The sequence below is a fragment of the Delphinus delphis genome, chromosome 20, assembly GCF_949987515.2.
Source record: "Delphinus delphis chromosome 20, mDelDel1.2, whole genome shotgun sequence".
Lineage (NCBI taxonomy): Eukaryota > Metazoa > Chordata > Mammalia > Artiodactyla > Delphinidae > Delphinus > Delphinus delphis.
In genome coordinates this window covers 9,535,068-9,562,617 of record NC_082702.1, presented here as the reverse complement: position 1 = coordinate 9,562,617, position 27,550 = coordinate 9,535,068, and the positions used below count along the sequence as shown (strand labels likewise).

General features: G+C 51.7%; 1 protein-coding gene across 1 annotated transcript; it reads right to left on the bottom strand.

The window, feature by feature from the left end:
- Positions 1 to 657: 657 nt before the first annotated feature.
- NOVA2 (NOVA alternative splicing regulator 2) lies at positions 658 to 27,043 on the bottom strand. The gene is made up of 4 exons (XM_060000855.1): positions 26,302 to 27,043; positions 17,400 to 17,543; positions 12,001 to 12,167; positions 658 to 2,095 (listed from the first exon to the last, which is right to left on the bottom strand). The coding sequence occupies exons 1-4, from the start codon at positions 26,579 to 26,581 to the stop codon at positions 1,013 to 1,015; spliced, it is 1,674 nt and encodes a 557-aa protein (XP_059856838.1). The 5' UTR covers positions 26,582 to 27,043; the 3' UTR covers positions 658 to 1,012.
- Between the last annotated feature and the right edge of the window lie 507 nt (positions 27,044 to 27,550).

The window sequence follows — 27,550 nt, the reverse complement described above, 5'->3', positions numbered from 1 at the left end:
GGAAGTGCACGCCCCCATGATATCATGAAGTAACCTTCCAGGAAGGCTCATTGAGACATCATAGGAAGTACCTGTCTCTCCTATCATCACAGGAAGTGACCCCCAGGGAACTACTTCCTGTGACATCATAGGGAGTGCCAGAAGCACCCCAGAAAGTACTTGACTCAGTGACAGCACGACAGGGAACTTCATGCCCATTACTCAAGGAAAAACCATAGGAGATGCCATAGGAAATTGTTCCAGCCTTGTGCCAGAGCCTTGCCCACCGGACTGGCCCAATCCCAGAGCCGGCCTCATTCCCAGCAGCACCGCACCCCTCCCCCCATACAACCTGACAACAAAAAAGTGAGAAGTCCCACCTAGGAGGGGCAACTTCAGTGAGGGGAGAGTAGCTGAGAAAATCTGGGAACTCTGAGGTCCCTGCTCCAAATGTCCCACTTCAACTCAGACTCCTCTGCTACCTCTGCTCCCATCAGGTCCCTCAGATCCGGAGCTGAAAGCAGGAGAGGCGGGGTGTTGTTTTGGGGCAGCCCCTCTTTCTAGGTGACCCAGAGGCTCCCTCCCCTCCTCCCATATGGAAACAAAAACTTATAAAGGGGCGGGGGGGGGGGAATCCTTATCAAAGGAGGGGAAAAAAAGGAGGGAAAGAAAGAGAAAATAACGCTTTGTTTTCTATTAAAATCAACAAAATGCAATATATACAGATATCACACAGACCTGGGCCCTGGGAGAGGAGGGTCAGGCCCAGTCAAGCATAGGGAGGAAGGAAGAAGGGGTCAGTTCAGGGCTGGGGAGGGAGCTTCTGGGCCCCATCCCCAGCCATCACTCAATCCTGCCTATGACTACCAGAAAGGGAGGGTGCAGTCAGGCCTACCCCAGCCCCATCCCAAGAGGAGCAGGACTCTACCGAGCTGAGGTCAGGAGTTGGGGGGCAGGGGAGGGGGGGGAGGAGGAGGGGGAGGGGGAGGAAAAGGAAGGACAGGGAGCCGGGTGGGAGCACACACCACAGGCCTCATCCCACTTTCTGGGGGTTTGAGGCCCTCACTCCCTGCTCGTAGGTGACCCGCTGGCTGATGAGGTATTGAGCGGCTTGCGTGGCCGCGGGGCTGCCGGTGATGGTGACCCGCCGGTTCCGCGTGCCTGGCAGGAACTCTCCCTTCTTGGAGATCTGGATGCGGGCGCCTGTCAGCTCCTGGTACTCCACCAACGTCTTGCCCCCCTTGCCCAGGATGGCTCCCACCAGGTTCTCAGGCACCGCAATCTCCACCAGCTCCTTGGCGCTCTCAGCCGCCAACTTCTCCGCCGTCAGGAAGCCCCCAGCCGCCCCCGCTGCGGCTGCAGCGGCCACAAGCGGGCCACCCCCTCCGCCCGCCCCGCCGCCCGCCCCGGCCCCGAGGTAGCCGTTGGCGGCCGCGGCCAAGGCGAAGGACCCCAGGGCTCCAGGTGGCGGGGGTGGGGGTGGAGCAGCTCCGCCCGCTGGCCCGGCCCCTGCTTCCCCGGCGTAGGATGCCAGGAGATTGGCGGCGGCGGCGGCGGCAGGGTTGGCACCGGCGGCCACGGCGGCCAGGACCCCAGAGGCTGCGGCCGAGTTGAGGCCCAGGCCGAGGGAGTTGGTGTTGTAGCCGTAACTGGCCAGCGTGTTAAGCGCCGTGCTGATGGCCAGCAGGTCGGTGCCCGAGAAGGCAGGCAGGGCGGCAGGAAAGGCTCCCACGCCCGCCAACCCCGCCGGGCCCAGCAGGCCAGAGGCGGCAGCGGCCGAGGCGGCGGCAGCGGCGGGCAGCACATCCGCGGGGCTGGCGTATGGCGAGCCGGTGGGGTTGGAGTTGGCCACAGGGCCAGCCACGTTGGCGTAGCTGATATTCAGGCAGCTGCTGCTCTGGGGATCTTCCTGTACCTTCTGCACGATGGCGCTCACGGCCTTGTGCACCTGCTCCGGTTCGCCGCTGACCGTCACCACGCGCTCCTGCAGGTTGATGCCCTCCGGCTTCTGGGACAGCTGCACCCAAGCACCCGACTGTTCCATCACGGCTTTCACTGTCGCGCCCCCCTTGCCGATGATCAGGCCCGCCGTGCTGTTGGGGACGATCAGCTTGGCCTGCGTGGGGAGCCAGAGGGAGGGTCTTTAGGGGGGTAATCGGACACTGAAAGGCAACGTTAGTCTAAGACTGGCCATCTCAAGTCATTTCCCACCCCTGCTCTCAAATGTCCAAAATCAGGCCCAGCACGCCCCCTTGATATGCACCAGTATGATTCTACTGGTTAGAAATATTGAAATATTTCCATATTCATTGGTTAAAAAAAAAAGGAGCTAGTACTCCATCTCTCCTTAGTAGCCTCTCAGCCACCCTGTTCCTGAGACCCCTGGGACCTCCCTTCCATCTGGGACCTCCCTTCCATCCGGCACCTAGAAGCTGAAAGACTAACCCAGTGGGAGCCCTCCAGGACCTCTCTCCAATCTTGCACTGGTGCCCATGTCCTTCTGTATCATTAAGTACTCCGATTCCCAGCCCCAGAAAAGGCATCATTAGTCTCACTTTGCAGATGAGCCACTTGAGGCCTAAGAGGTGAAGGGACTTGCCCCAAGGTCACCCAGACAGCAAAGGAACTGAAATCCAGCCTCGTGGATTCCTGCTCCATTGTGCTTTCCACCCTATGACATGGTCACCTCCCTTAAGCTCTTCATTGTCGTTATGAGCTGAATTGCTGTCCCCTCCCACCCCAATTCACATGTTGAAGTCATAACCCCTAATACCTCAGAATATGATTGTATATGGAGATAGGGTCTTTAAAGAGGCATTTAAGGTTAAGTGAGGTCATTAGGGTGGACCCTAATCCAATATGGTTGGTGTCCTTATAAGAAGAGGAGATTAGGACACAGACACACACAGGGGGAGGACCATGTGAAGACAGAGAGGGGGAGCTCCCTGGTGGCCTAGTGGTTAGGATTCCAGGCTTTCACTGCCGTGGCCCAGGTTCAATCGCTGGTCCAGGGAACTGAGATCTTGCAAGCTGTGTGGCGCGGGCCCCCTGCCCCGCAAAAAAAAAGGCAGAGAGACAATGGCCATCTACAAGCCAAGGACAGAGGCCTCAGAAGAAACCAGCACTGCCGATGCCTTGAGTTCAGATTTCTAGCCTCCAGAATTGTGAGACAATGAGTTTCTGTTGTTTAAGCCACCCAGTTCGTGGTACTTTGTTATGACAGCTCTAGCAATCTAATATAGTTGTCTTATCTGCAAAATGATGATAAAAAAAGCTTACATCAGAGAAGATGGAGAAAATTGGTCACTTACATATGAGGGTCCCCCTTCTCAGTTGTAGAGCAGCCCATCCTTTGCAGCTACAAATCGGATCATTTTTTAATAAATTTATTTATTTTTTATTTTTGGCTGCTTTGGGTCCTCGTCGCTGTGCGCGGGCTTTCTTTTAGTTGCGGCGAGCGGGGGCTACTCTTCGTTGCGGTGCGTGGGCTTCTCATTGCCGTGACTTCTCTTGTTGTGGAGCATGGGCTCTAGGTGCGCGGGCTTCAGTAGTTGTGGCACGCGGGCGCAGTAGTTGTGGCATGCAGACTGTAGAGCGCAGGCTCAGTAGTTGTGGTTCACGGGCTTAGCTGTTCCGTGGCATGTGGGATCTTCCCGGACCAGGGCTCGAACCCATGTCCCCTGCATTGGCAGGCGGATTCTTAACCACTGCGCCACCAGGGAAGCCCCCGTATCAATCCTGAGTCCAGTGGGGATATTTCAAAACCAAACGTCTCCTTTCACATCTCCAAGAGCATTTTTACACACAAATTCCTCCTTCTCAATCCTTCTCACGTCCCCTCAGACCTGTGGATTCTACCCTCTGAAGCTTTCATCACTGCCTCTCTTTTCCACCCCCAAGCCAGACCCTGGGGGTGTTAGGAAAATTGTGGGAGTGGTTTTGGTTGTCTGCAATAACTGGGGACAGATGCGGGCATGCAGTGGGCAGGGTCAGGGATGTTTGCACCCCATAATGTGAGTCCGTTCCTCACAATGAAGAACAGTCTCAGGTCCTGTACGACTTTTGAATGTCCCCCTGGACATTCATGTTGGTGAGAAGTCTGTTTATAAATCTTGCAGCCAGAACTGAGCCCCATGATACATGTAAGTACCAAGTAGTTTTTTCTTTTGCAGGTTTTAAGATCTACTGAAATTTCCAGGGATGTAACTATTGGTAAATCAAGGGAAGATTGTACTTTATTTTGTTCTGAATTTTACCAAGAGTCGTTCATCATTTTAGAAAACCATGACATCATGCAAGCTATTATATATAGAATGGATAAACAAAAAGGTCCTCCTGTATAGCACAGGGAACTATATTAAATATCCTGTCATAAACCATAATGGAAAAGAATATAAAAGGGAATGTATATATATGTATAACTGAATCACTTTGCTGTACGGCAGAAATTAACACAACACTGTAAATCAACTACACTTCAATTTTAAAAAAAAGAAAACCATGACATCGGAGTAATGCCTGTATCATTTAAGTCTCCAATACTACGCTCTGTCTCACTCAGGCCACGTTAGGTGTGAGCAGCTGACTGTTTCATTATTTATTTCTACTGTGGCCCTGGCTGAGTATTTACATATTAAAATTCACCTTATTTTATAACAAATAACCTTCCTTTCATCTCTCCTTTATTTGAAAGTCTTATGGGATATAGAAAATGTACATCCGTACAATGGAGTATTATTTGGCAACCAATTTAAATGAAGTGAAGGACTGATGCATGCTACAACATGGATGAGCCTAGAAAATATTATGCTGCATGAACGAAGTAAGGCACAACAGACCACATATTGTATTATTCCATTTCCATGAATGTTCAGAATAGGCAAATCTATAGAGACAAAGTAGATTAGTGGTGGCTTAGGGCTGGGGTGGGGAGAGCTGGGGGGATTGAGGGGTGATAGCTAAGGGGATCAAGGTTTCCTTTTGAGGAAATGAAATGTTCTAAAATTGATTGCGGTGATGGATGCCGGACTCAATATAATAAAGCCGTTGAACTGCACACTTTAAATGGGTCAAATGTATTTATGTGAATTATATCTCAATAAAATTGTTAAAAATCTTAAAGGGCTTCCCTGGTGGCGCAGTAGTTAAGAATCCACCTGTCAATGCAGGGGACAACAGGTTCGAACCCTGGTCCGGGACGATCCCACATGCCACGGAGCAACTAAGCCCGTGCGCCACAACTACTGAGCCTGAGCTCTAGAGCCCGCGAGCCACAACTACTGAGCCCGTGTGCCACAACTACTGAGCCCGTGTGCCACAACTACTGAGCCCGCGTGCCACAACTACTGAAGCCCACGCACCTAGAGCCCATGCTCCCCAATGAGAAGCCCCCACTCACTGCAACTAGAGAAAGCCCGCACAGCAACGAAGACCCAACGCAGCCAAAAATAAAGAAATAAATGTAAATAAAATTTTAAAAATCTTATAGTTTTTTTTTTTTTTTTTTTGCAGTACGCGGGCTTCTCACTCCTGTGGCCTCTCCCGCTGCGGAGCACAGGCTCCAGACGCGCAGGCTCATCGGTCATGGCTCACGGGCCCAGCCGCTCCGCAGCACGTGGGATCCTTCCAGACCGGGGCACGAACCCGTGTTCCCTGCATCGGCAGGCGGACTCCCAACCACCGTGCCACCAGGGAAGCCCTAAAAATCTTATAGATTTTTAAAAAAAAAAATTTATTTTCATTCATTCATTTATTTATTTATTTATGTCTGCGTTGGGTCTTCGTTGCTGCGCGCGGGCTTTCTCTACTCTTCCTTGCGATGCGTGGGCTTCTCAATTCGGTGGCTTCTCTTGTTGTGGAGCACAGGCTCTAGGCGCGTGGGCTTCAGTAGTTGTGGCACGCGGGCTTCAGTAGTTGTGGCTCACGAGCTCTAGAGCGTAGGCTCAGTAGTTGTGGCACACGGGCTTAGTTGCTCCGCGGCATGTGGGATCTTCCCGGACCAGGGATCAAACCTGTGTCCCCTGCATTGGCAGGCGGATTCTTAACTACTGTGCCACCAGGGAAGCCCCAGATATGTTTTTTATTTATACAAATAGACATATTATATATATGATTTCAGAGAGTAAAGTGGGCATAGGAAAATATTTGTAGGAGAAAGGGGACATTGGCTCTCTTCAAACAGGCAAACAGGGCTGAGAACCACTGCTCTGACATGCTCTGTTCCCTGCTGATCTCTCTGACTTCACTCTTCCCTCCCTCTTGCTGACTCCACTGCAGACACACCAGACTCCCTGCTGTTCCTCCAACTTGCCAAGCTCTGTCCAGACTCAGGGACTTTGCACCTGCTGTTCCCTCACCTGGAATGCTTTTCCCCAGAAAAGACGGCTCGCCCCTCTCTTCATTCATTGCACAAATGCACCTCCCCAGAAGGGCCTTCCCTGACCACCTGATTATCAAAGCTTGTCTGTGTTTATTTTACATCTCCAGCATGGATACCTCCAGACTCATAACTGCTAACCTCACATCTCTAGTATGATGCTGAGTGGACACCTCAAACTTAAAATCTCATCTTCCTCCTCAAATGTGTTTCTGCCATGGTGTTCCTCATTTCAGCACATGGAAATGCATCCTTCCACTACTCAGTCCCAACCCTTAGAAGTCCTCTCTTTCCTTTACACTCAGCATCCAATCAGCAATTCTGTTGGCTCTACCTTCAAAACTACATCCTAGGCTATGCTAGATTAAAAGAGATTAAGGAGGTATAACAACCAAATGCAACGCATGAACATTAACTGAATCTTTAATAAAAATACTTTATAGATATAAAAGATATTTTGGGGTAATCTGAATATGGACTTTTTATTAAATAATATTATGAATTCAGTGTTAATTTTTATAGGGTGTGATAATAGTAATATAATAACATAGGACACTGCCCTTGTTCTTGGGAGATATACACTGAAGTATTTAGAGGTGAAGAGTCATGAGATCTACAACTTATTTTCAAATAGATCAACAAAAAAACAAACAAAAAACCAACGTGTGTGTGTGTAGAGATAAAACGTGTTAACAATTGGTGAATCTAAGTGCAGTGTATAGGGAGTTCATTGTAACGTTCTTTAAACATTTTCCAAATAAAAAGTTAAGAGAGGGGGCCTCCCTGGTGGCGCAGTGGTTGAGAGTCCGCCTGCCGATGCAGGGGACACGGGTTCGTGCCCCGGTCCGGGAAGATCCCACATGCCGCGGAGCGGCTGGGCCCGTGAGCCATGGCCGCTGAGCCTGCGCGTCCGGAGCCTGTGCTCCTCAACGGGAGAGGCCACAACAGTGAGAGGCCCGCGTACCGCAAAAAAAAAAAAAAAAAGTTAAGAGAAAAAAAGGCCCCAATACTTCCTTTCCTTTTTCTCTGTCTTTTCTTCATAATACTTTTCACTCTCTGACATCCTATACATTTTATTTATTTACTTATTTTCTGATTCTCCAGGAAGAATTTAAGATCCACAAGGGTAGAGATTTGTGTCTGTATTGTTTACTGCTGGGTTGTCAGTGCCTAGAGGAGTGCCTGGCACCTACTCAGCCAAGAGTGGGTGAATGAATGGCTGGATGAAAGAATGGATGATGAAATGCCCAAAGGACCAAGCAGGAATGGGACTGGGTGTAGGCAGCCAGGTGCATCTCACCTGGTGGTGGTGGTGGTGGTCTCTGTGTGTGTGTGATATTCAAATTCAGCCTGATATGAGTTTTACAGATCAACTGGCAATTCTGACTTGTAAAATGTGAAGAGGCCTAGTTTTTAAATGTTGGTAACCACTTCAAAACGTCTAAGAACCACTGTGTAGCAGCCAGACCACCAGTCTGCAGCCCGTTGCACACAAATCCCTGAAAAGCTGCCCTGGACTCTGGAGGCACCTGCTCAGGTTCAGATCCTGGCTCCACCACTGATTCTGGGCAAGGGACCTAATCTTTTGGAAACTCAGTATTCTCTTCCATAAAATGGGGACATTCATACCTCTTCCATAGGATTACTGTGAGGTCTAATAGAGATCATGCATGAAATGATGAGCTTGAAATTCAAGCATGGCCACAATTAGCCAGAACTGAGTATGGCTGCCCTCCAGATGACACATAGTGCCCACCTCTGCCAGGTTACACCAGACTACCTCCCCTCAGTCATGTTTCTGCTTGGTCCCCATGGGCATGTCATCACCCATTCATTCAAACAAGCAACATTTGCTGAGCACCTACTAGTGCCAAGCGCTGGATGCCATGAGAGCAGGCAATTAATATGTGCCCACAGTAGGTACACATGAAATGGTTGTTGTCATTGTTATCCCCATGGGCGGACCTGGATTTAAATCCCACATCTGTGGTACAGCCACTTTGGAAAACAGTCTGGCAGTTCTTCAAAAAGTTAAACGTAGATTTATCATATGACCTACAAATTCCACCCTGGGTATATATCCAAGAGAACTGAAAACATACATCCACACATATGTCCATTAGCAGCATTATTCATAATAGCTAAAAAGTAGAAACACCCCAAATTTCTAGCAATTGATGAATAGACAAAATGTGGTATATCCATACAGTGAAATATTATCTGGCCACGAAAAGGAATGAAGTTTTGTTATATGCTACAGTACGGATGAATCTTTTTAAAAATTTTTTTTTTGGCCACATCATGTGGCTTGTGGGGATCTAAGTTCCCTGACCAGGGACTGAGCCCGTGCCCTCGGCAGTGAAAGTGTGGAGTCCTAACCATTGGACCGCCAGGGAATTCCCAGTATGGGTGAATCTTGAAGACATTATGCTAAGGGAAAGAAGCCAGACTCAAGATGCCACAGAAATATCATTCAATCTATATAAACTATTCAGAATAGGGAAATCCACAGACACTAAAAGTAGATTAATGGTGGGAAGGGGCTGGGGCAAAGGCACTTGGGGGAATGGAAAATGACTGTTAATGGCTATGGGGATTTTTTGGGGGTGGTAAAAATGTTTTAGAATTACATAGTGGTGATCAATGCACAACCTTGTGAATATACTGAAACCACTGAATTACACACTTTAAAATGGTGAACTTTACAGTATGTGAATTATATCTCAATACAGCTGTTATTTTAAAGAAATCATTGGAAAAAAAGAAGTCTGACAAGTCAAGGGGATAGAACAGAAAAAGGTACAGAACCAGGCCTAAGGGTAAAGAGGTATTTAGTATGTGATACAGCATTTCAGAGCAATGGGGGAAGGATGGAACCTTTTCATCCAAGGAACTGTGTTCGCCAAGAAACAGTGAAAGCAAATGTCTTCACCTCTCTGTGCTTCCGTTTCCTCATCTCTGACATTGACATAACCACAGCTACTCTGTACAATTATTGAGAATATTCAGTGACTAAAATGCCTGGCACATGGGAAGCCCTCAGAAAACAGTAGCTGCCTTCCTGATAGGCCCAGATCGCAAGACCACAGCATCTTAGATCTGCACGTGCAGTTCTATGGCATCTTGGATGTTAGAACAGTAGGCTGTTAAAATAATACAGGTCTAGAATCTTGGAATCACAGAGCCATAGAATTGTAGGTGTCTTAGAGCCAGAAAGACCTCAGAGACCATCTGCCTCAGAGGTCTGCAAGTCTGAAGATTTAAAAATAATAATAATAACAACAACAATAACAGCAGCGGCCGCTAACGGTGCTTACCACGTGCCAGGCACTTTTTAGAATACTTCCATATAGTAACTAACTGAATTTTAGCAACAACCCTACAAGGTAGGTACTGTTATTATCACACTTTATAGATTGGAAAACGGAGGCACAGAGAGGTTAAGTAACTTGCCTAAGGTCACACAGATAGTGACCAGTAGAGCCAGGATCTGATCCCAGGCCAGAGTCCATGTTCAGATCCCCACGCCTTCTCCCCAGAAACTCTGATTCAGCGGCTCCAGGCCACGACTCAGGAATCTGTTTTAAGCTACCCAGATGACTCAGATACCAGCCAGGGCTGAAAATCGCCGCTCTAGCCCAGAGGTGGCAAACTGGTGACGCTCAGCCCATAGCCGGCCCACAGCCACACAGTGTTTTCAAAACTGAGCCAACCTTGAAAAATCAGTTGATTTAAAATATTTTTGACTTCTCTGGAAAAATGGGGAAGATGTAATACTCTGTCCCCATTCCCAAATGGCGAGACTCAAGTGCAGGTGAATAGCAGCTACCCCCTTTAGGGATGGCATGATATCTCTATGTTGAGTCCAAGGTCCTCAATCCCTTATGTTCCCTTTCCGAATCCTGGAGGCATTTCCATTTATAATCCCTGGCTCGGCCCAGCTTCCCCACTGTAAAGAAAGGGAAACTGAGGCATACAGAAGGGAAAAAGACACAGAGCAACACGCAAGTCCAAGGCAGAAAGGGAATAGACCTGCCTCCTGACTCAAAAATCCCACAATAACGATAACGGCGACCATGTTTTGAGAACTTTCTATGCATTAGGCATGCACGATAAGTGCTTTTCAAATGTTAATGAACACTAGCCACCACCCTTAAGTGGGTACCATAATAAATCTCATTTTACATGGAGAAATCAAGTCACCTGCTCAAGGTCACACAGGTAAGAAGCATCAGAGGAAAATTCAACTCAACATCTGATTCCAGAGCCTGAGCCTTCAGCCATTATCTCTCTCATTCTTTGGAGCCCCGGAGTAATAAGGCAGAGGAAGAAGTCCTGGTTCTGTAACCTTTCGACTCCGCTATTTCAGACTTCCCGTGGCTTAGGTGGTGGAGAGGGAGGCTCAGGCACAGATGGTGCTGACCCCATTTTCCCTGCAACATGTACAAACTCTTGATGAACCCTGAGCCCCTAGTGGCCACGACCAAGGCGGAGGGAAGAGGCAATATCCTCGCCTCCCTGTAAACTGTGGGTAAGCTGTGGCCTGCTGGTGGAAAGGGATTTGGGAGAGGCCTGGCAGGGCGCGAGGAGCAGAGATGCTTCAGCACCAAGGACAGCAGCCGCGCTCCAAGCCCCAAGCCCGCAGTCTTTGCGGGGAACGCTCCGCTCCGAAGCCTTCTTCCAGAGCTTTCTCCCCACTGTTTCCCCACGAGCTCAGAGAAACTTAGACCCGTGGTCTCCCCCACCTCAGGGCAAAAAGAATTCCCGGGAATTCCAGCTTCCTTTTACCGAGGCCCTCTCTCTTGTCTTTGCTTTTAGGCAGACTTTAAGGAACCCTCACAAGCGGCCTGTCCGCCTGCCCGGGTCATCGCGTGCACATGTATACGGGAGCGGAGAAGGGGAGAGAAAACGGGGAGTTTACTGCAGCCAATCCCGTGCTCTCTTCCTCCTTGGCCCTCTACGCAGTCAGGACCGTGCTGCCAGGGGCTTTGCAGCAAGCCCACCTGCCCGGTGTGCATGGTGGTCTTGGCAACGGGAGAGGCCCAGGAAGCGATCGGTCAGCTCCTTGCCACTCCCCTACACCACGGCTTCCAGGTAACTGAGGCAACAGAGAGGCTCTGCCCTTCTCCTTCCATCCCTCCTTGAGAGGGCTGGGTAGGAGAGGGACCCGCCCCCGCCCAATGGAACACCTTCTCTCCAAAATGGTGGCTACTCCTATTCAGTCATTAATGGAGAGAGGGAGTACCGGAGGCTGCTTCTAAAATTTTCTGCCTATGGATGGGGGTGTCGCTGAGGTTACTTCCGGTGAGAACAGGAAGTGGGAAGCAGGTGGTTTTGAGAGACAATGGGTAGATGTGGAAGAGAGAAGAGGATCTGGAGAATCCTAGGAAGGAGGAATAAGTAAGGAGGTCTGGGTCAGATTCTCCCAGATCTTCACTCTCTCTCTGAATCAAATCACTCTAAGAGGTCTGGAGTCCTTAGGCTGACTCTCTAACAATAATACTAACCACTACCACGTATCTGATTGGTAAATGTTTTATAGCCATTATCCCGTTGAACCCCCATCGCAATCCAGTGACGTGGAAGAAGCGTTTTCTCTCAAACCCCACCAGCTTTACAGAGACTCAGCCTCTGCCCCTGCTAACCTGCTTGGCTCTGTCAGGATTCATTGTGGTTTGGGGTTGAAGGATATTGACCACCTCGGGCTTGGTCATCGCTTGCGGGATTTCTCGGACCTTCTCGGCAATAAAGCTGTGCACAGCATTCAAGGCCTCTGCTGTACCCTGTACCAGGCATACTCGCTCTGTGGTTCCTGTTGAGCAAAGAAGAGAGAGGGCACACTCATCAGACAGGAAGGGGAGCATTCCTGAGAGACAGGCCCCATTTAATGGACGGAGAAGACTGAGGTCCAGAGAGTGGACCTCACTGGCCCCAGGTCACTTGATAAGCCTGGGCAAGCTGGCATGGGCTCCCAGACCATAATGGGTAGCTGGGAGAATGAGAGGAATCCCTGTTTTATTATCTGCACTTCCTCTCCCTCCCTTAAAACAACCCCAGGGGATGGAAGAATGATGCTTAAGTACTTTGCTATGCCCACAGCAGCCCTGGGCAAGGGAGACGGGGCTCAGCTGCCTCTTCCCAGTCCTTGCCGGCTCTCTCGGTTGCTTTGGCAACCATTCACTCACTCCCCCCTCCCCACCTTCTAGAAGCCCAGAGCTCAGGCCTGCAACGGTTGCCACAGTAACTGGAACCCCCTTATCGGTGTGGCTGGCTGGGTCCTCAGCCCACCCCCAGGGGGACTAGGGATGAGGCCCCGTTGCCATGGCAACCCCTGAAAGCCTGCAGCAACGGCCTCTGGGCTTTTGGAGAGGATGGGGAAGGGCTGGGGGATGGGGGAGACAGCAGAGAGGCCTGAGTGCCTGCCTGGACCCACCAGATGGAGGGCTGAGGGGTGGGGGAGGGCAAGGCTGTGGAGAGGGGAGAGCAGAGTGGGGCAAAGGCAACTCATGGAAGAGTGGAGACAGGGGAATGGAGAAAGCAGGGTGAGGTGGGTGCCTTTGCTGGCGATTCTCCAGATATTGGCTGTGGTTCTGACCTGGGCATCCTTACTATGTGTATTGGGGGCGGGCAGCAGGGAGAAGAGACACTAATTCTGGGTGATGCTGGGATATATGTGTATGGGAGAGACTCTGGGTAACACTGACTGACCAGTGTGAGTGCATCTGTGAGGCTGTTTGGGTGAGTGGTGTGTGTGTGCATGTGTATACTTGGGCAGGACTGGCTCAATTATCTTTACGTGTGTGTGTGTGCGTGTGCGTGTGTGTGTGTAAAAGAAAGAGCAGGAGAGACAGAGATATAAAAAGACTGTGACACAGTGATTCCAGTAAAGACGTTTGAGTGTACTCTTGTGTGGGGGGAAAGACTTCGGGTGTCGCTGTGACGTTCAAGGTTATGTACACTATTTGTGAGACTTGAGCTGGGTGTGCCCAAGGGTTTGAGAGTAAGAAACAAAGAATCCCAGGAAGTGGCACTGAGGCTGTACGACGAATGTATAGCACTTGGAGATTGTATGACTCTGTGTGTGTGTGTGTGTGTGTGTGTGTGTGTGTGTGTGTGTGTAAGGGAAAGAGATATCCAGACATCCCTAGGTGTTCAAAAGACTACTTGGATGAGTGGTATGTGGAATGCACACATATGTGTAAGGGTGCGTGTATAGGAAACAGGCAAGACTCTGACTGATGTGTGTGAACATGAGGAAGAGAAAGAGACCAACAGGCGGACCCAGGGGTCAGTATGTAAGACTGTTTGGAGGACTGATGTATTTGTGTGTGTGTCTGAGTGTCTGAATTACAGCCAGACAAAGACGATTCCACCAAGCCTGGCCGGGGTGAAGCTGTGAGCGCCTGGCTGATTTGGACGTATTAGGTGTGTGGGGTGTGTGTGTGTGTCTCTTCCTGGGTGGGAATCTCTCTGCAGGACCAGTAAACTCCCTGGGTCTGTAAAAGGTCCTGAGTGTGCATCAGGCTCCGTGTGCCTGTGTGTCTGGGACACTTGGGGGTGAGTGTCTGGTGTCCTGTGGGCATTCCAGTGTGGCACGCTAGTGTTACCACCCTGACCCCTTGCTTGCCATCTCTCAGCCCGGCAAGCGAGTCTCGCCATGTGTCTGAGTGTCACTGTCTTGGGTCACCGGGGTAGTTGACATCCCCCATCTCCTTTGGGCCGCTGTTCCTCACTCGTACTCCCCTCCACCCCAGAACAATGGCTTGGTCTGAGCCAAGCGTGAGTCAGCGTGCAGGCTGCCTCCGTCTGGGTGTAAATAGGAAAGGGTGTGGGTCAGGGTGGGAACTAGGGGGTGGGGTGGCCCCAGGGAGAGCCTGACTGAAGTGGCCCAGCTCTCCATCTCTGGGAGGCTTCCTTCCAGCTCAGGGAGTCTGTGATCTCACCGACTTGTAGTTCTTAACCAGGGTCCACAGGGGCTTTGGGGGACTCAGTTTAACCCTGAACGAATATCTAATAGTAACAGCTGGTGCTTACATAACACCGATCAGCAGGCATCATTCTAAGCACTTTATATGTACTTGTTCACTTTAATACATGAGGCAGGCAATATTATTATTCTTCACTTACTGCTAAGGACACTAAGGCACAGAGGGCTGGGATCTGTCCAAGTTCACTCAGCCAGTAGTGAAAGATCAGCGTTTTGAACCCAGGTGTCTGGCTTCCGAGTCTGGGCTTCTAACCATTGAGCCATCCTGTGCTATATGTGGGGTGGGTGGAGTATGTGTGTGTGTGTGTGGTGGGGAGAGGCATACAATGATTGCAATTCTGCTTTTGTATTTTTGATGGTAAAAAAGAATATGTATGAATTTATTAAGTAGTCACTTAAGATTTTGCACTTGGCTGCAGAGATGTTATAAATCAATAAAAAAATTTAAGAAGTGTATGTGTCCGTTTTTCTTCTGGGGCTAGGGTCCAGGGCTTCAGGCGGCTCCTCAAAATCAGGAGGAGTTTTAGAATCACTAGAATGTCTGGTGAGCTACACAGAAGACTGTGTGGCTTTGGGCAGGTACCTGCCTCTTCTGGGTCTAAGTTTCTCCATGTACGACCGGGAAGGATTGAATCTGGGGCTTGGGGTTTCTGTATCAAGGAGGGGACACCCTTTGTGTGTTCTACCCCTCCCTTTGGGTAAAGGCCAGGTAGGTTTTTGTTTCATGGAGTAGACACATCAGTGTGTGTGGTGTGCGTGTGTGTGTGTGTGTGTGTGTGTGTGTGTGTGTGAGTGAGTGAGAGAGAGAGAGAGAGAGAGAGACAGAACCAACTAGGCCCAGAGGACCCTTTCAATTTCTCTATTATCAGTTTTTACCTTTTTACCTTTCACCAGCCACACTGAACAAACTAACCCCCACCCCCAGCCTTTGAACATGCTCTTTCATCTCCCTGGAGCACCCTTCACTGCTGCTTACCTAGCTCACTCTTATTATTCTGGCCTCCTCCTCCAGGAAGCCCTTCCTGATCTCCTCAGGCTGGGTCGGGTGCCCTGTCTGGGCTCCCTCCATCCTCTGGGTTTCCCTGTCCCAGCTCTGACCACTCTAGGTCATCAATGGTGTTCGGTTTATCTCCCCCACTGGGATGTGAGATCCGGGAGGGCTAGGCTGGGGTGCCTCAGTCACTGCTTGTGTCCCCATCTCGGTCCGGTATGGTGCTGGCATAGAGAAGATGCTCAGAGAATATATGTTGAATGAATGAATGAAAGGTATCAGCCAGGAGCAGAGGAACACATGCATGAGCAGTAGCATCTCCATTTCTTACGTTCCTGTGGGTCCTGGGAAGTCCTAGGGACAGGACCAGGATGTAGGGAGCTGTGTCCTGCATCTCTGAGCCAGGAGCTAGTATATGCTGTATGATCTGGAAGTTCCAACTTGGGGATGGGGAGCGGGGCTGGCTGCACATCCAGGGGCTCGGGAGAGATGCTGGCTCACGTTGCTTGTTTGAACAGTGTTCGGCCCAGGAGAGAGGCAATGACTGTCCCATCCTCTGGGGTTCTAGGCTGCCTGGCCAGTGGGATGTGTCACTGAGTTGAGAGGGAATGGCATGTGTTATGTCACAGAATGTGATCCAGGGGCAAGGAACCAAGTGTCCTTGGATGAAAGTCCCAAGCAGAGGTCTCATCCGTATCTTGTGGGCTGGGGGAGTGAGGGGGAAAACTGGGCCAGGGAGGAAGAGAAAAGGGGGTTGTGCCAGGTTCCCTGGACTGTTCTCTAAACCTCTTGCCAAAGCTGCTTAGTTAGATGGGAGGCAGGGGGGTGGAGGGAGGAGAGAGAGAGAGAAAGAGACACAGAGAGAGAGAGAGAGAGAGAGAGAATATGAATTTGTCCTGACCCTCGGCTCCAGCTCTGGTGTTTGACCTAAAAAATCCAAGGGGATTAAGGATGAACTAGAACCAGTGCTGGACCAGAGATGCAGTTCAGGGGGCCTTCCCTGGATTCCTAGATGTCAAAACTCAGGCATAGGTCTTGGGAGGGATATATGAAGGGGTGAGAGATATTGAGGGAGATTATAGAGAGTGGAGGGGCCTGGAAAAATTTATGATTGAAGGAAGGGAGATAGAGCTGGAGGAGAGGCAGAAAAGGGGCTGATTTTGGAGAGAGGGGAAGAAAAAAAACACGAGGGAGCTGAGACTTAGGAGAAAAAGAGAAACATAAAGGGAGAGATGGGCAAGCAGGGGCAGAAAGAAATGAGGGGCAATGCCGGCAAAGAATGACCCCATTGAGGGGCGCTACCAACTACTGCTTGAATGGGTGACTGAACAGAGAGAGTTGGGAGAGGAAGACAGAGAAAAATGTGAGAATAAGAGAAGTGGGGGAAAAGGAAAATATGGGGAGAGAGATGGGAAGACAGAAAGGGAAGGGAAGAGGAGGGGAGGAAGAGGAAAAAGCCAAGACAGACAGACTGGCTGGGAGGCTAAGAGAACAGAGATGGGGGATGTCCAAACGGAACCAGAGAGACAGAGCAGAAAGCAGAGCAGGAGGAGACAGAGAGAAGCCGATGGGAATGGAGCCTAAGGGAACAAGAGATGGGAAAGTCAGAAACAGAATGAGAGACACATAAAGAATGACACAGATGGAAAACCAGAGCGACTCAGATTGGGGCAAGATGGGGTGACAGAGAAATCCAAAGGGAAAGAGTCTATGTAACATGCATGGCTGGCCCCCCAAGTCCTGAGGGACACCCTAACACCTGCCTCCTTGGCCCCCCCCCACCAGCTCCTCCAACTGACCCAAAGGGGCAGGTGTGTGGGAAGGGGCACATCTGCCAGCACATCATGCAAATGAGCTCATGAATATGCAGCAGCCCCATTGTCTTGCCCTGCCCCCACCCCCATCTGCTCAGGCCTGGCCCCTGGGGCCGAGGGCAGCTCTGTCCCCTGAGGGGGAGGGGAGGCCCCCTACCACTCTCACTGCCCCTAGGGCAGCCCTTCCCCCTCCTAGAGGGCCCAGGTGGGAGGGATGGGAGGCCGGAGGAAGAGGGCTGGGCTGGGGCTCACCCGGATAGAAGTCTTTGGACTTGGAGAGCTTGATGGTAGCTCCCGTCTCCTTCTGCAGCTGCACGATGGTCTGCCCGCCCTTGCCAATGATGGAGCCCGCCGCGTAGCTGGGGATCAGCACCTTCAGGAAGTATTCGCCTTCCTCTGCAGGGGCACACAGAGGGGATGGGAGTCAGGGGAGAAGGCTCTTCACCTTTGGACGGTACCTCCAGGGAGGCACTGGCATGGGCTGGGCTAGGAAACCACTGGGATCACAGTCGCACAGAGAAGCAATGACCAAGAGAATAGCAGTAGGAAAATGAAACACGCCATGATCTTCATTCGCTCATTTATTCATTCATTCCGCAAATAATTCCTGAGCACCTGCTACGTGCTTGGCACCGTTCTAGTGAAACAGCCATGAAGAAAACAGACAAAGCTTCCTGATTTCGCAAATAAGGCAAATAAGGCCAAAAGAGTTTTGGTGATTCAGCCAAGAGCTCACACAGCTACACTCTTCTAGAGGGGGGAGACAGACAGTATGTTTTACGTTGTCGGATGGTGGTAAGTACTAAGAAAACAAAAAGAGGCAGGAAAGAGGAAGGGGAGTGTAGGTGCTGCACTGTCAGATCCGATGGCCAGGAAAGCCTTCCCCAAGAATGTGGCATTCTTTGTTCATCAAACATTTCTATAGCACCCAATATGCGCTAGACTCTGTTCCAAGTAATTTACAAATACGAGTTTTTTTTCATTTTCACACTGAGGCTGAGGGAGGTACTTAAAAAAAAAAACCCATTCTCCAGATAAGTAAACAAAGGTGAAGAAACTGCTCCCGTTCACATAGCTAGTAGGTGGCAGGGCTGAGATCTGAACCCCACCTGGCTCCAGAGTCCATGCTCTGAACCATTATGATACACTCTTTCCAGACAGTCGAGGAGGAAACAGAACTATGGGGCTATGTGGAGGAAGAGCAAGTGCAAAGGCCCTGGGATGGGGTTATGCCTGCGTTGTTTGAGTGAGAGAGAGGTGGCCAGTGTTGCTGGGGCTGAGTGAGAGAGGAGGAGAGTTAGAAGAAATGAGGGCTGAGAGGGTTGGAGGTAGTGGTGGAGTGTTCAGGCTTGTGGACCAAGGTGGTTTTTATTCCAAGTGAGATGAGAGCTACGGGAAGGCTGTGAGCAGAGGAGGGATGTGATCTGTCTTAGATTTTAAGAAGATCCGTCTGATGCTCATGAGGTGAGCAGACTGTGACATGCATGGGTGGAAGAGCATGAGGCAACTGCAATGGTCCAGGCAGGAAGTGACGGTGGTCTGACTGGTGGAAGCAGCGAAGGGGGAGGGGAGAGGAGGGCTGGACTCCGGAGAGGTTCTAACACTCACTACTGAGCCAGTGCTCTGCTGAGTGCTTTGCCAGCTTGATCTCATCCATTCCTCACAACCGTCCACTGAGGTGGGTAGAATGAGCTCCATTTTTACATAAGGAGAAACTGAGGCACAGAGCAGTGAAGGTACCGGCCCAAGGGCACCAAGACAGTTGCTGGGCTGAGATTCAAATGCAACTCGGATTCATTTTTTGCCCACCCATGCTTAACACTTTCCCCTGCTGGTGGCTAAAGACCAATGTGCTCCAGGACAGACTCAAAGACCTAGAGGTGGTGAAGTCGCACCCAGGACCCTTTATGGGGCTTTGGTCATTCTTTGTTATGGACCAGTTTTCTTGGTCATGTGTAAAGCCCTTTGTTAAAGCAGTCTCAAGGCAAGTGCCTAACCTTTCCCACCTTCTAACCAAACTGTCGCCCCCAGGGTAGACATTCGGGAACTTTCTGAGTCTAAGTTACTTTGTGATTTGGTCCCCGTCCACATTTCCAGCTGCAAACCCTCATCTTCCTCCAGGTGCACTAGACACATTTTCCTTTTTGTTCCTCAAACTTCCCTCCTCCCTCCCACCTCAGGGCCTTTGCACATTCTCTTTGCCTGGAACTCCCCTCCCTCAGTGAATCCCTCTTGTCCTTCAGGCCCCCCCTCAAATGTCCCTTCTTGGACTGGAACCCTGAGGAGGGGAAGGATCCCTCTGTCTCATGCCTTCGGAACGATGTACCACAGTCATCCAGTGTGGGCCACATCACTGAAGCTCGCCCTTGTGTCCATGGACTCATGCAGCGCCCAGCGCTAGGTATGCAATAAACACTGGGAAAAGGAAGGGATGAGCCAGGCCATTTTGCTTCCAAAGCTTAAGGTCTTAGGCCATCATCCCCCACTGGTTTTTCAACTTTTTCTTTTAAGCAAAGGAAACCTATTTTCAATGTCTCCCGTGAAACTCCAACATCTAGAGCAGATAAAAGAGAAACTGCTCTGTTGAAAGTGGGGGCAGGGTGGGACTTCCCTGGCGGTCCAGTGGCTAAGACTCTGCACTTCCACTGCAGGGGCCGCGGGTTTGATCCCTGGTGGGGGAACTAAGATCCCGCGTGCCGCACCGTGAGGCCAAAAATTTTTAAATTTAAAATAAAAGTGGGGGCAGGACTGGGGACTGGGAGTCATGCCCATCTCCACCTGGTCCCTTAAGATTGAAAGTTCTGGGTTCCCTGATGTGTGAAGATGGAGGTATGAGGGCAGGATGTGGCTTTGCAGGCATGGGGAGGGATCCAGAAGTAAGGGGTTTCCTTTAGCCCAAGGCAATCCTCTTAAACTTGCCTAATCAGACCACTAAGCCTATTAGGTAATTAGCCCCCCAGGGTGCCCTTCCATCAATCATCCTGACACCCGACCCCCCCAAATTACTTCCTTCCTTGGCCTCACAGAGGTGGTCCCTTGCCAGCCCTGCCCCTCAACCTGACAGAGTTGGGGGGCTAGTTCTCCACCTCTGGAAAGTTCAGAAAGATGGGAAGGTGTTCTCACTAGAACTCCATCCTCTTTCCCTCTTTGATTTCATTCCCCATCTTTTCTCCAGCCAGAACCACTTCCCCAGCTTCCCTCTTGAAGATGGAAGGTAATCGTCTGCTCTGAAGAAAACTGGGGACGCCCCCCACTCCCCTCCTTCACATTTCCTCAGGTTTTGTCTGAGAATCTCCGAATGAAATGGCAGAAACAGCCCTAGACTGAGTGCAACTTTTGTCACTGATGGGTTGCGTGGCCTTGGGCGAGTCTCCTCACCTCTTTGGGCCTCTGTTTTCTCATCTGTAAAATGGGGACAGGAGAGCGCTAGTTCCTGGAGTTATTATCATTAATGAAATGCTAAACTGTAAAGTACTTAGGAGGGTCTCAGGTACACAGACCACTTGAGAAATGTCAGATATCATCATCATCGTTATTAATATTACCTATTTCACGAACACAGGTAAAATTCTTATCACAGTGTCTGGTACACAGTAAGTGCTCTATGTCAGAGAGACTTAGTGGTAAATGGGGAAATGAGCCTCCAAGGTTTGGGGTTTTGTTAGGAAATAGAAGGAGGGGAGACCCCACTTCCTTCATCACCTTTCCCCAGGCTTCTCCCTGCTTTTTGGAGGAGGAATGTCTTCTCACTGATAGAAACGAGGCTCTGCTTCCACTCACCCTCCCAGCATCTCTGTAACTCTCTTCCCGAATTTGGCCCTTGTTGTATCCCTCTGTACTATTATTTCCTTGCTTCTTCTCTCCCTCTTCCCTCCCTCGTTCCAACAAATCCTTCCTGAGCATCTGCTACGTGGCAGGCCTTGTTTTAGATCCTGGGGACATAGCAGGGAACAAGACAGACAGTCCATGCCCTTTAAGTCCATTCCCTCTTAAAATGTAAATGCATCTATTTAAAGAGGACATTTAAAAAATCATTGCTAATAGTCCGAGTTTGAAGGGCTGGTTATATTTTTTTCTCCCAAAGCACACTGATATAAACTAAAAATGATCCCCCAAAAAAGTCTGTCCGTGGACCCCCTTAAACCACCTGGTGGGCGCTTGGCAGTCCTTATATCAGACTAGTAGAAGTTTGGACGCCCCTCCTCAGAGGCCAGAGTCCTCCTCTCGCCTGTAGAAGGTCAGGATTCTAAGTCCCAGGAGTCCCCATAGTAGCCCACAGTCTGCTCTGGTTTTCTTCAGAATCTTTTGCATCTCCCACCGTGGGAAGCCCACCTCCCCCAGGAAGAAGCCAGGCCTTTATCTGCCAGCCTGCCTTGTAGCACAGGGCAGACACGTGACCTCACCTCAGCTAAACCCAGAGTCCCCAGACCTCACACATCCCACCCTGTTTGAGAAACCAAGGCTCTGCCTGTGAAAAAGTACTTCCTTCTACCAAAGCAAAATCTAGATGCCAGAACTTTCCACCCACCCACCCTTCCCTTCACTTTTCCTTTGGGGTTCAGGCAGCTCCCTCTACACAGGACAGCAAATGAAGATGCCAACTTCAGCGCTCCGGGTTCCCCTCTGCTGTGATTTCCATATTTCCACCTCGGGATCAAGCTGCCTTTCCACTTTCTAGTCATCCTGAGTCTCTGGTCCCCCCTTCCCTTTTGTGCCCACCCTCCTCAGGAATGCTTATAAAAGTTTCCAAAAAGTAACCAATATTCCCCCACCTCCACAAATAATGTTAACCTACCCAGAAGATTTGGGGTGCTATGGGAAGAGTGGCACTTTATACAGAGAGTTGATCCCGAAAGGTGGCTCGGATCTGGGAGACGGGGCAGAATTGGATGCGGCAGAGGTGTTGTTTTGGTGACAGTATATTTCAGGGGGAACCAAAGTTGGGGTGTTGTATTCATGGTTCCTGCTCTTGTCTGGGGGTCGGGGGTGGAAGCATCGGTGTGTCCTGTGGAGGTATGAGGAGGCTGGGGTGGGATGTGCGTGAGGATGTCGCGGGCAGAAGACAAGATGGCAGGGGTGTGGTTGGGAGTGGGACCCCTGAGGAGGGATGGGATGTTGGCTGGGTGACACCTTTCTGTGAATGACGGTGTTGCCTGTCCATGTGAGAAATGTAATACAACTGTCTTTGAGTTGTGCCATTGTCTCCAAGTGAGAGAGAGGTGGATGGGGTATGATTTCCTTGGGGCGAATCACCACTGGATGGTAAATCAGGAATGTGACATTCTCAGTAGCAATAATAATGATGATGATAATAATAGTAATAATAATAGCTGTTGTCCATTGAGTGCTTACTATCTGCCAGGCCTGACGCCGTGTGCTTCACATACAATCTCACTGAACCCACACAACAGCCTGGAGAGGTGGAGGTGCATCTTACAGTACCCATTTTCCAGATGAGAACACTGAGGCTCAGAGCAGTGAAAGAACTCACCCGAGGGTCCCACACCGAGCACATGACAGTGATGAGAGGAACCCTGGAAGCTCTCATTCTAGGGCTCTTAACCTTGGTGATACTGACTTTGTGTTAACGATCAAGGATCTTGGGAGCAAGGCCTGGCTGCTGTAAGCTACATTTGGGGTGTGAGGTGTGTGTGTGCGGTGGGGAGTTGCTGTTTCTGCGTATATGGGGCTGACAGAGGTGGGAATACAGTCAGGAGTATGGGGGCCATTCTAGTAGCACCTTAAGAGTTATCATCTGTAGGAATTCCCTGGCGGTCCAGTGGTTAGGTCTGAGCGCTTTCACTGGTCAGGGAACTAAGATCCCGCAAGCCACACGGCGTGGCCAAAGAAAGAAAAAGAGGTATCGTCCGTACTCAAGGGAGACACTCTGTTACCGTGCCACCAGACTGGGATTATTTGTTTCTCCACTGAGTTCCCAACTGGAGCTTCCATCCAACCTCTTCATTCAAGCCCTCCTGTCCTTAGCGCCTCGTCTCCTTCCCAACGGTGTCTGCTTGCCAGTTACAGTGCCCAGAAGCCAGTTTTAACAGCCACCATCTCCTCTATCAGCCCCTAGGCTGGCACCATGGGTAGGAGCCAATCTGCCCAGGCTGGCACGACTTGCTGCGACACCCTAGAAAGTCCCTTACTCCTCTGAGCCTTGGTTTGCTTGCCTGAAAATGGGGTTCACTATAGAGTCTACCCATGCAATGGAGCCAGCCTCCTGAGTTCAAATCCTGGCTCTGCCTCTTATTAGCTGACTGACCTTGGGCAAGTTAATTAACCTCTCTGTGCCTCAGTGTGTCACCTGTAAGATGGGTAACATAATCAGATTGTAAGGATTATTAAATGAGTGGTCCGTGCCCAGTGTTTTCCCTAATACTTTTGGTGCACTGTGGCACCATATCTGGCAGCCATTGTTATAATTTATTATTATTATTTATTTATTATTATTAGTATCACATCATAGAATGTTGGGAGAATTAAATGAAATATTGCATGTAAGGCAGTAAGCAAGAATACTGGTAGCTGCTGTCATCTGTAACTATTGTTATTTCCCCATTTGGCAGATGGTGACGCTGAAGCTCAGAAAAGGCGTGAGGTTGACCCAGTGTCCCACAGACATGAAAATATTATTGGAAGGAGCCGTCAATTTTGAGATGAAAGTCCTGGACAGTTGCCCAGCCCTGGCCCTGAGGGTTTCTGCAAATGGAGGACTGTCCTTTCGCATCTCTGGGCCTCAGTTTCCCCTGGGAAGAGTCTGGAGGAGAGGGTCCCTAAGGGCTCACCCTAGTTTCCCCACAGCTGAAGGAGGCAGGATGCACAGTGGCTGAGCACATGAGCTCTGGAGCCAGGCAGCCCAGGGCTGGAGAGATCCCAGCTTCCCCACTATGAGCTGTGTGAGTTCGGGCTAGTGGCTTCATTTCGCTAAGCCTCAGTTTTCCTCATCTGCAAAAGCAGCTCAAATCATCTCCCCCAGGGCTGTACTGGGAAATTAACCCGTATCTCAGAGCCTGACTCGTAGTAGGTGTCAAACACTTGGACCTGACCGTCCTGGCAGCATCACAGTTAGGTGGTGCTGCTGTGCTCTGAGTGCTCAGATTTTGAGCATCTCAGCCTCTTCAAGAGAAGGATGAGACCTCCTCCCCTTGCCCCCCAGCAGGGGTGGGGCTGGACCTCCAGGCTGGGTTCAGGGACCGCCTGGGTACCCGACCCTTCCTAGGGCTGGGAATGGCAGTGAGGCAGGAAGGAGGCAAGGATGTGGCAGGGACACATTCATGTGTGTGCTGGGGGTGGGGGAGCAGGAAGAAGGACAGGAAACTCCCTCCCACCCCTCCCCCAACTTCCCTTTCCTCCAATTTCTGCTGGACACCCTCACAGGCAGCCAGGGGTTCCCCATTTCCTATCGCACCTGGCCACGGGCGGCAGGGGGCTGGGACGGGAGGAAGAGATGGCTCCTGTTCATCCAAGGAGAGGAGGTGGGAGGTCCCCACCCCACCCACTACAATGCCCGAGGCCATCCCTTTCCCATCCGGAGGAAAAGGCCAGAGGAAGTGGAGATTTGGGCCAAGGTGACCGCTGGGAAGGGCTTGTCTGTTCTGGGGTCTCCCTCCTTCCAGGGAGCTAATGGGCTGGGCTCTGAGTCCCCTGACAAACCCTACCTCACGGGTAGACATACACCTAGAGTTCCCAGCTTGGCTTTTATTCTCTGGTACACATACCTCTTCACACACACACAGTGAGGGTCCCTCTTGTCTTACACACACACCCCTTCTGTGTTGTCAAACATGCAGCCATCACACAAACACACACACACATACACACACACACTCCCTTGTCACACACACACAGAATCATCCCCACACCAACCATTTCACACACAGCCCCTTGTTACACATATACACACACTTGGGTGTCACACATACACCTTCCCTTTTCCCACCCCCTGGGTGTCACATGCACACGTTCCTGCACCCTGTCACATGGGTCCCCATCCTTCCCTTTCCTTGTTACACACCCTCATGAATTTCACCACAGAGCCCCAGTCTCTCCCCTGTCATACACCCACCTTCCCTTGTTGCACACACCCCCTCTGATGTCACCATTGCACACCTCCGTGTGTCACACCCAGCCACAGCCTCTCTGGAGTCACGCCCACACTCTTTTCTTGTCATATACCCACACCAGCTTCTCCTGGTCCCACCCCACCCGGGACACGCCTGTGTCACACACACTGAACTGCCATCCTCTGATCCACACAGCCTCTCATGGCTCACACCCAGAGCCGGCCCATTCGGCAGCCCACACACACCTCCTTGCATGTCACACACACCCTCTCACTCATGTGTCACACTCTGCCACAGTCCCCTCTGGAGTGACATGCACGCACTTGTCACATATACCCCTATGGGGGTCTCAAACACGGAGCCCAGCCCCTCTCACCCTCTCATCTCTTACACACACACACACACACACACACACACACACACACACCCTCCTTCCTGTCATATCCATGATCCCTAATGTCACACATCCAGGCCTTACAGGGCTCACACGCACACACAAACACACACACACACCTGTCCCAGCCACACATTCTCTCACTGAGCTTTACACACCCACCCTTTCCTCCATGTCACCCAACACACCCACCTAGCTTGTCCCCACGCAAAATCCCGCCCATGGCCCACACATGCCTCCCTCCGGGACAACCCTTGCTCAGGACATCCCCAGGGAGGGAGGCTGGGAAGCTCCGGGTCCACAGGCCTCCTCAGCTCCTTCCCCTCCCCCCGCCAGGACACGCCAGCCCGGGAACACCCCTGCCCCGAAAGGGTCACATCACACACCCCTCAAGGACACAGAGACACCCGATCGGAGGCACCCACGCCCCCCATCCTTTGCGCGCCCCCAAGGACACTTACCACCCCCTCCCCCCCAAGTCCTCTCAACGCAGACAAAGCTCCCAGCCCAGGGCCGCGGCGAGAGGGGGAAGGGGTCCTGTTCCCTCCCCAACTCCCCTCTCCGTTCCCCAGTCTAGGGAGGGGCGCCCTTCCCCTCCCCAGAGCCCTTGCACCTGCCATTTGGGGGGGAGGAGGCTGGAGAAAGGCGCGGCCCCCTGCCCGCTCCCCCACCCGGAGCCGCAGCCCTTTCTCACCTCCCGTGTTGCTGCGCTTGGTGCAGACCACCTCGGGGGGCGTTTCGAGGGGCCTTTTGCGGGAATCCGGGGCCTCGGGCTCCATGGGGGGGGCCTGGGGCGGCGGCTGCTGCTGCTGCGGCGGCTGCGGCGGCGGCGGCGGCGGCTGCTGTGGCGGCGGCGACGGCTGCTGGGGAGGCTGGGGTTGCGGCGGCGGCGGCGGCGGCGGGGGCGGCGGCGGCTGCGGGGCCGCGGAGGCCGTGAAGAGGCCGTGCACCGCGCCGGCGGCCATCATCCTCATGGTGGGGGGGGCTGGGGGACGGGGGAGAGGGAGGGGGAGGGAAGGGGATGTGGGAGGGGGAGGGGGCGGTGGCGGAGGGATGGGGGAGGGGGAACCCCGGAGAGGGGAGGAGGGAGGGAGCTGCTTCTGGGGGGCTGACAGAGCCTGGAGAGCGGATGTGAGCGGGACGGGAAGGAAAAGGGGGTCTCGGATAGGGCCCAGAGAGAACTGAGGGGTGGGGTCTCTCTCAAGATTACGGAGGCCGGGGGACTGGCCGCGCCACTGTGGGGGACGGGACCCCCTTCTTTGCTCCCCGGGGCAGAGGGCCTAGCCCCCCAGACCCTGCCCGGGGCGGGGGGCCGGAGGAACGGGGCCGGAGATGGGAGGCGGAGGCGGCCGCTAGTGGGGACCCGGGGGGCGGCGAGCGCGGGCGGCAGCGGTGGCTGGGCTGGCGGTGGCTGCTGGCCCGAGCATCTTCTTCCCGGAGGCTCCCACAGCGGCCTGGCCCCTCCCACCCGCGCAAGGTCACGCCCATGCAGGTCAGGGCCACGCCCTTCGACGCCCCATTGGCCTGTCCTTGAATCCTGGACCACGCCCCCAGAGTTGACTACGCCCCTCCCCGCAGCTACGCGAGGGACCAGGCTCTCCCAGGCTGCAATAACCCTGGGCTCCTCCAGTTTCCCCACCCCTCGCCTGTAATGAGCGTTTATTGAACAAGTACTTACCATGTGCCAGGTCCGGTTCTAATTATCATGTGCCAGGTCCGTTTCTAAGTAAGCACGTCACAAACATTATCACATTTAATTCCTAGAGCAACCAATTCTGTGAGGTACTCCTGTTACCCCCGTTTTACAGATGAGGAAACTGAGCCTCAGCCACTTGACATCACTTGGTTGCTAAAAGAAATCCCACTTCACATATCTCGCATCCCCGACAGCTGGGAAATTGCTCCTCAAATCTTTCATCTATCCCTTGAAGAATCGACACAGA

What these genes read in the sequence shown, in the direction of transcription:
- NOVA2 (XM_060000855.1), bottom strand. Translation starts at nt 26,581, where the DNA reads ATGAGGATGATGGCCGCCGGCGCGGTGCACGGCCTCTTCACGGCCTCC. An exon ending in GTCCAAAGACTTCTATCCGG is followed by an intron (nt 12,168 to 17,399) that starts GTGAGCCCCAGC and finishes TTTGCTCAACAG; the next exon opens with GAACCACAGAGCGAGTATGC. An exon ending in ATCCTGACAGAGCCAAGCAG is followed by an intron (nt 2,096 to 12,000) that starts GTTAGCAGGGGC and finishes CTCCCCACGCAG; the next exon opens with GCCAAGCTGATCGTCCCCAA.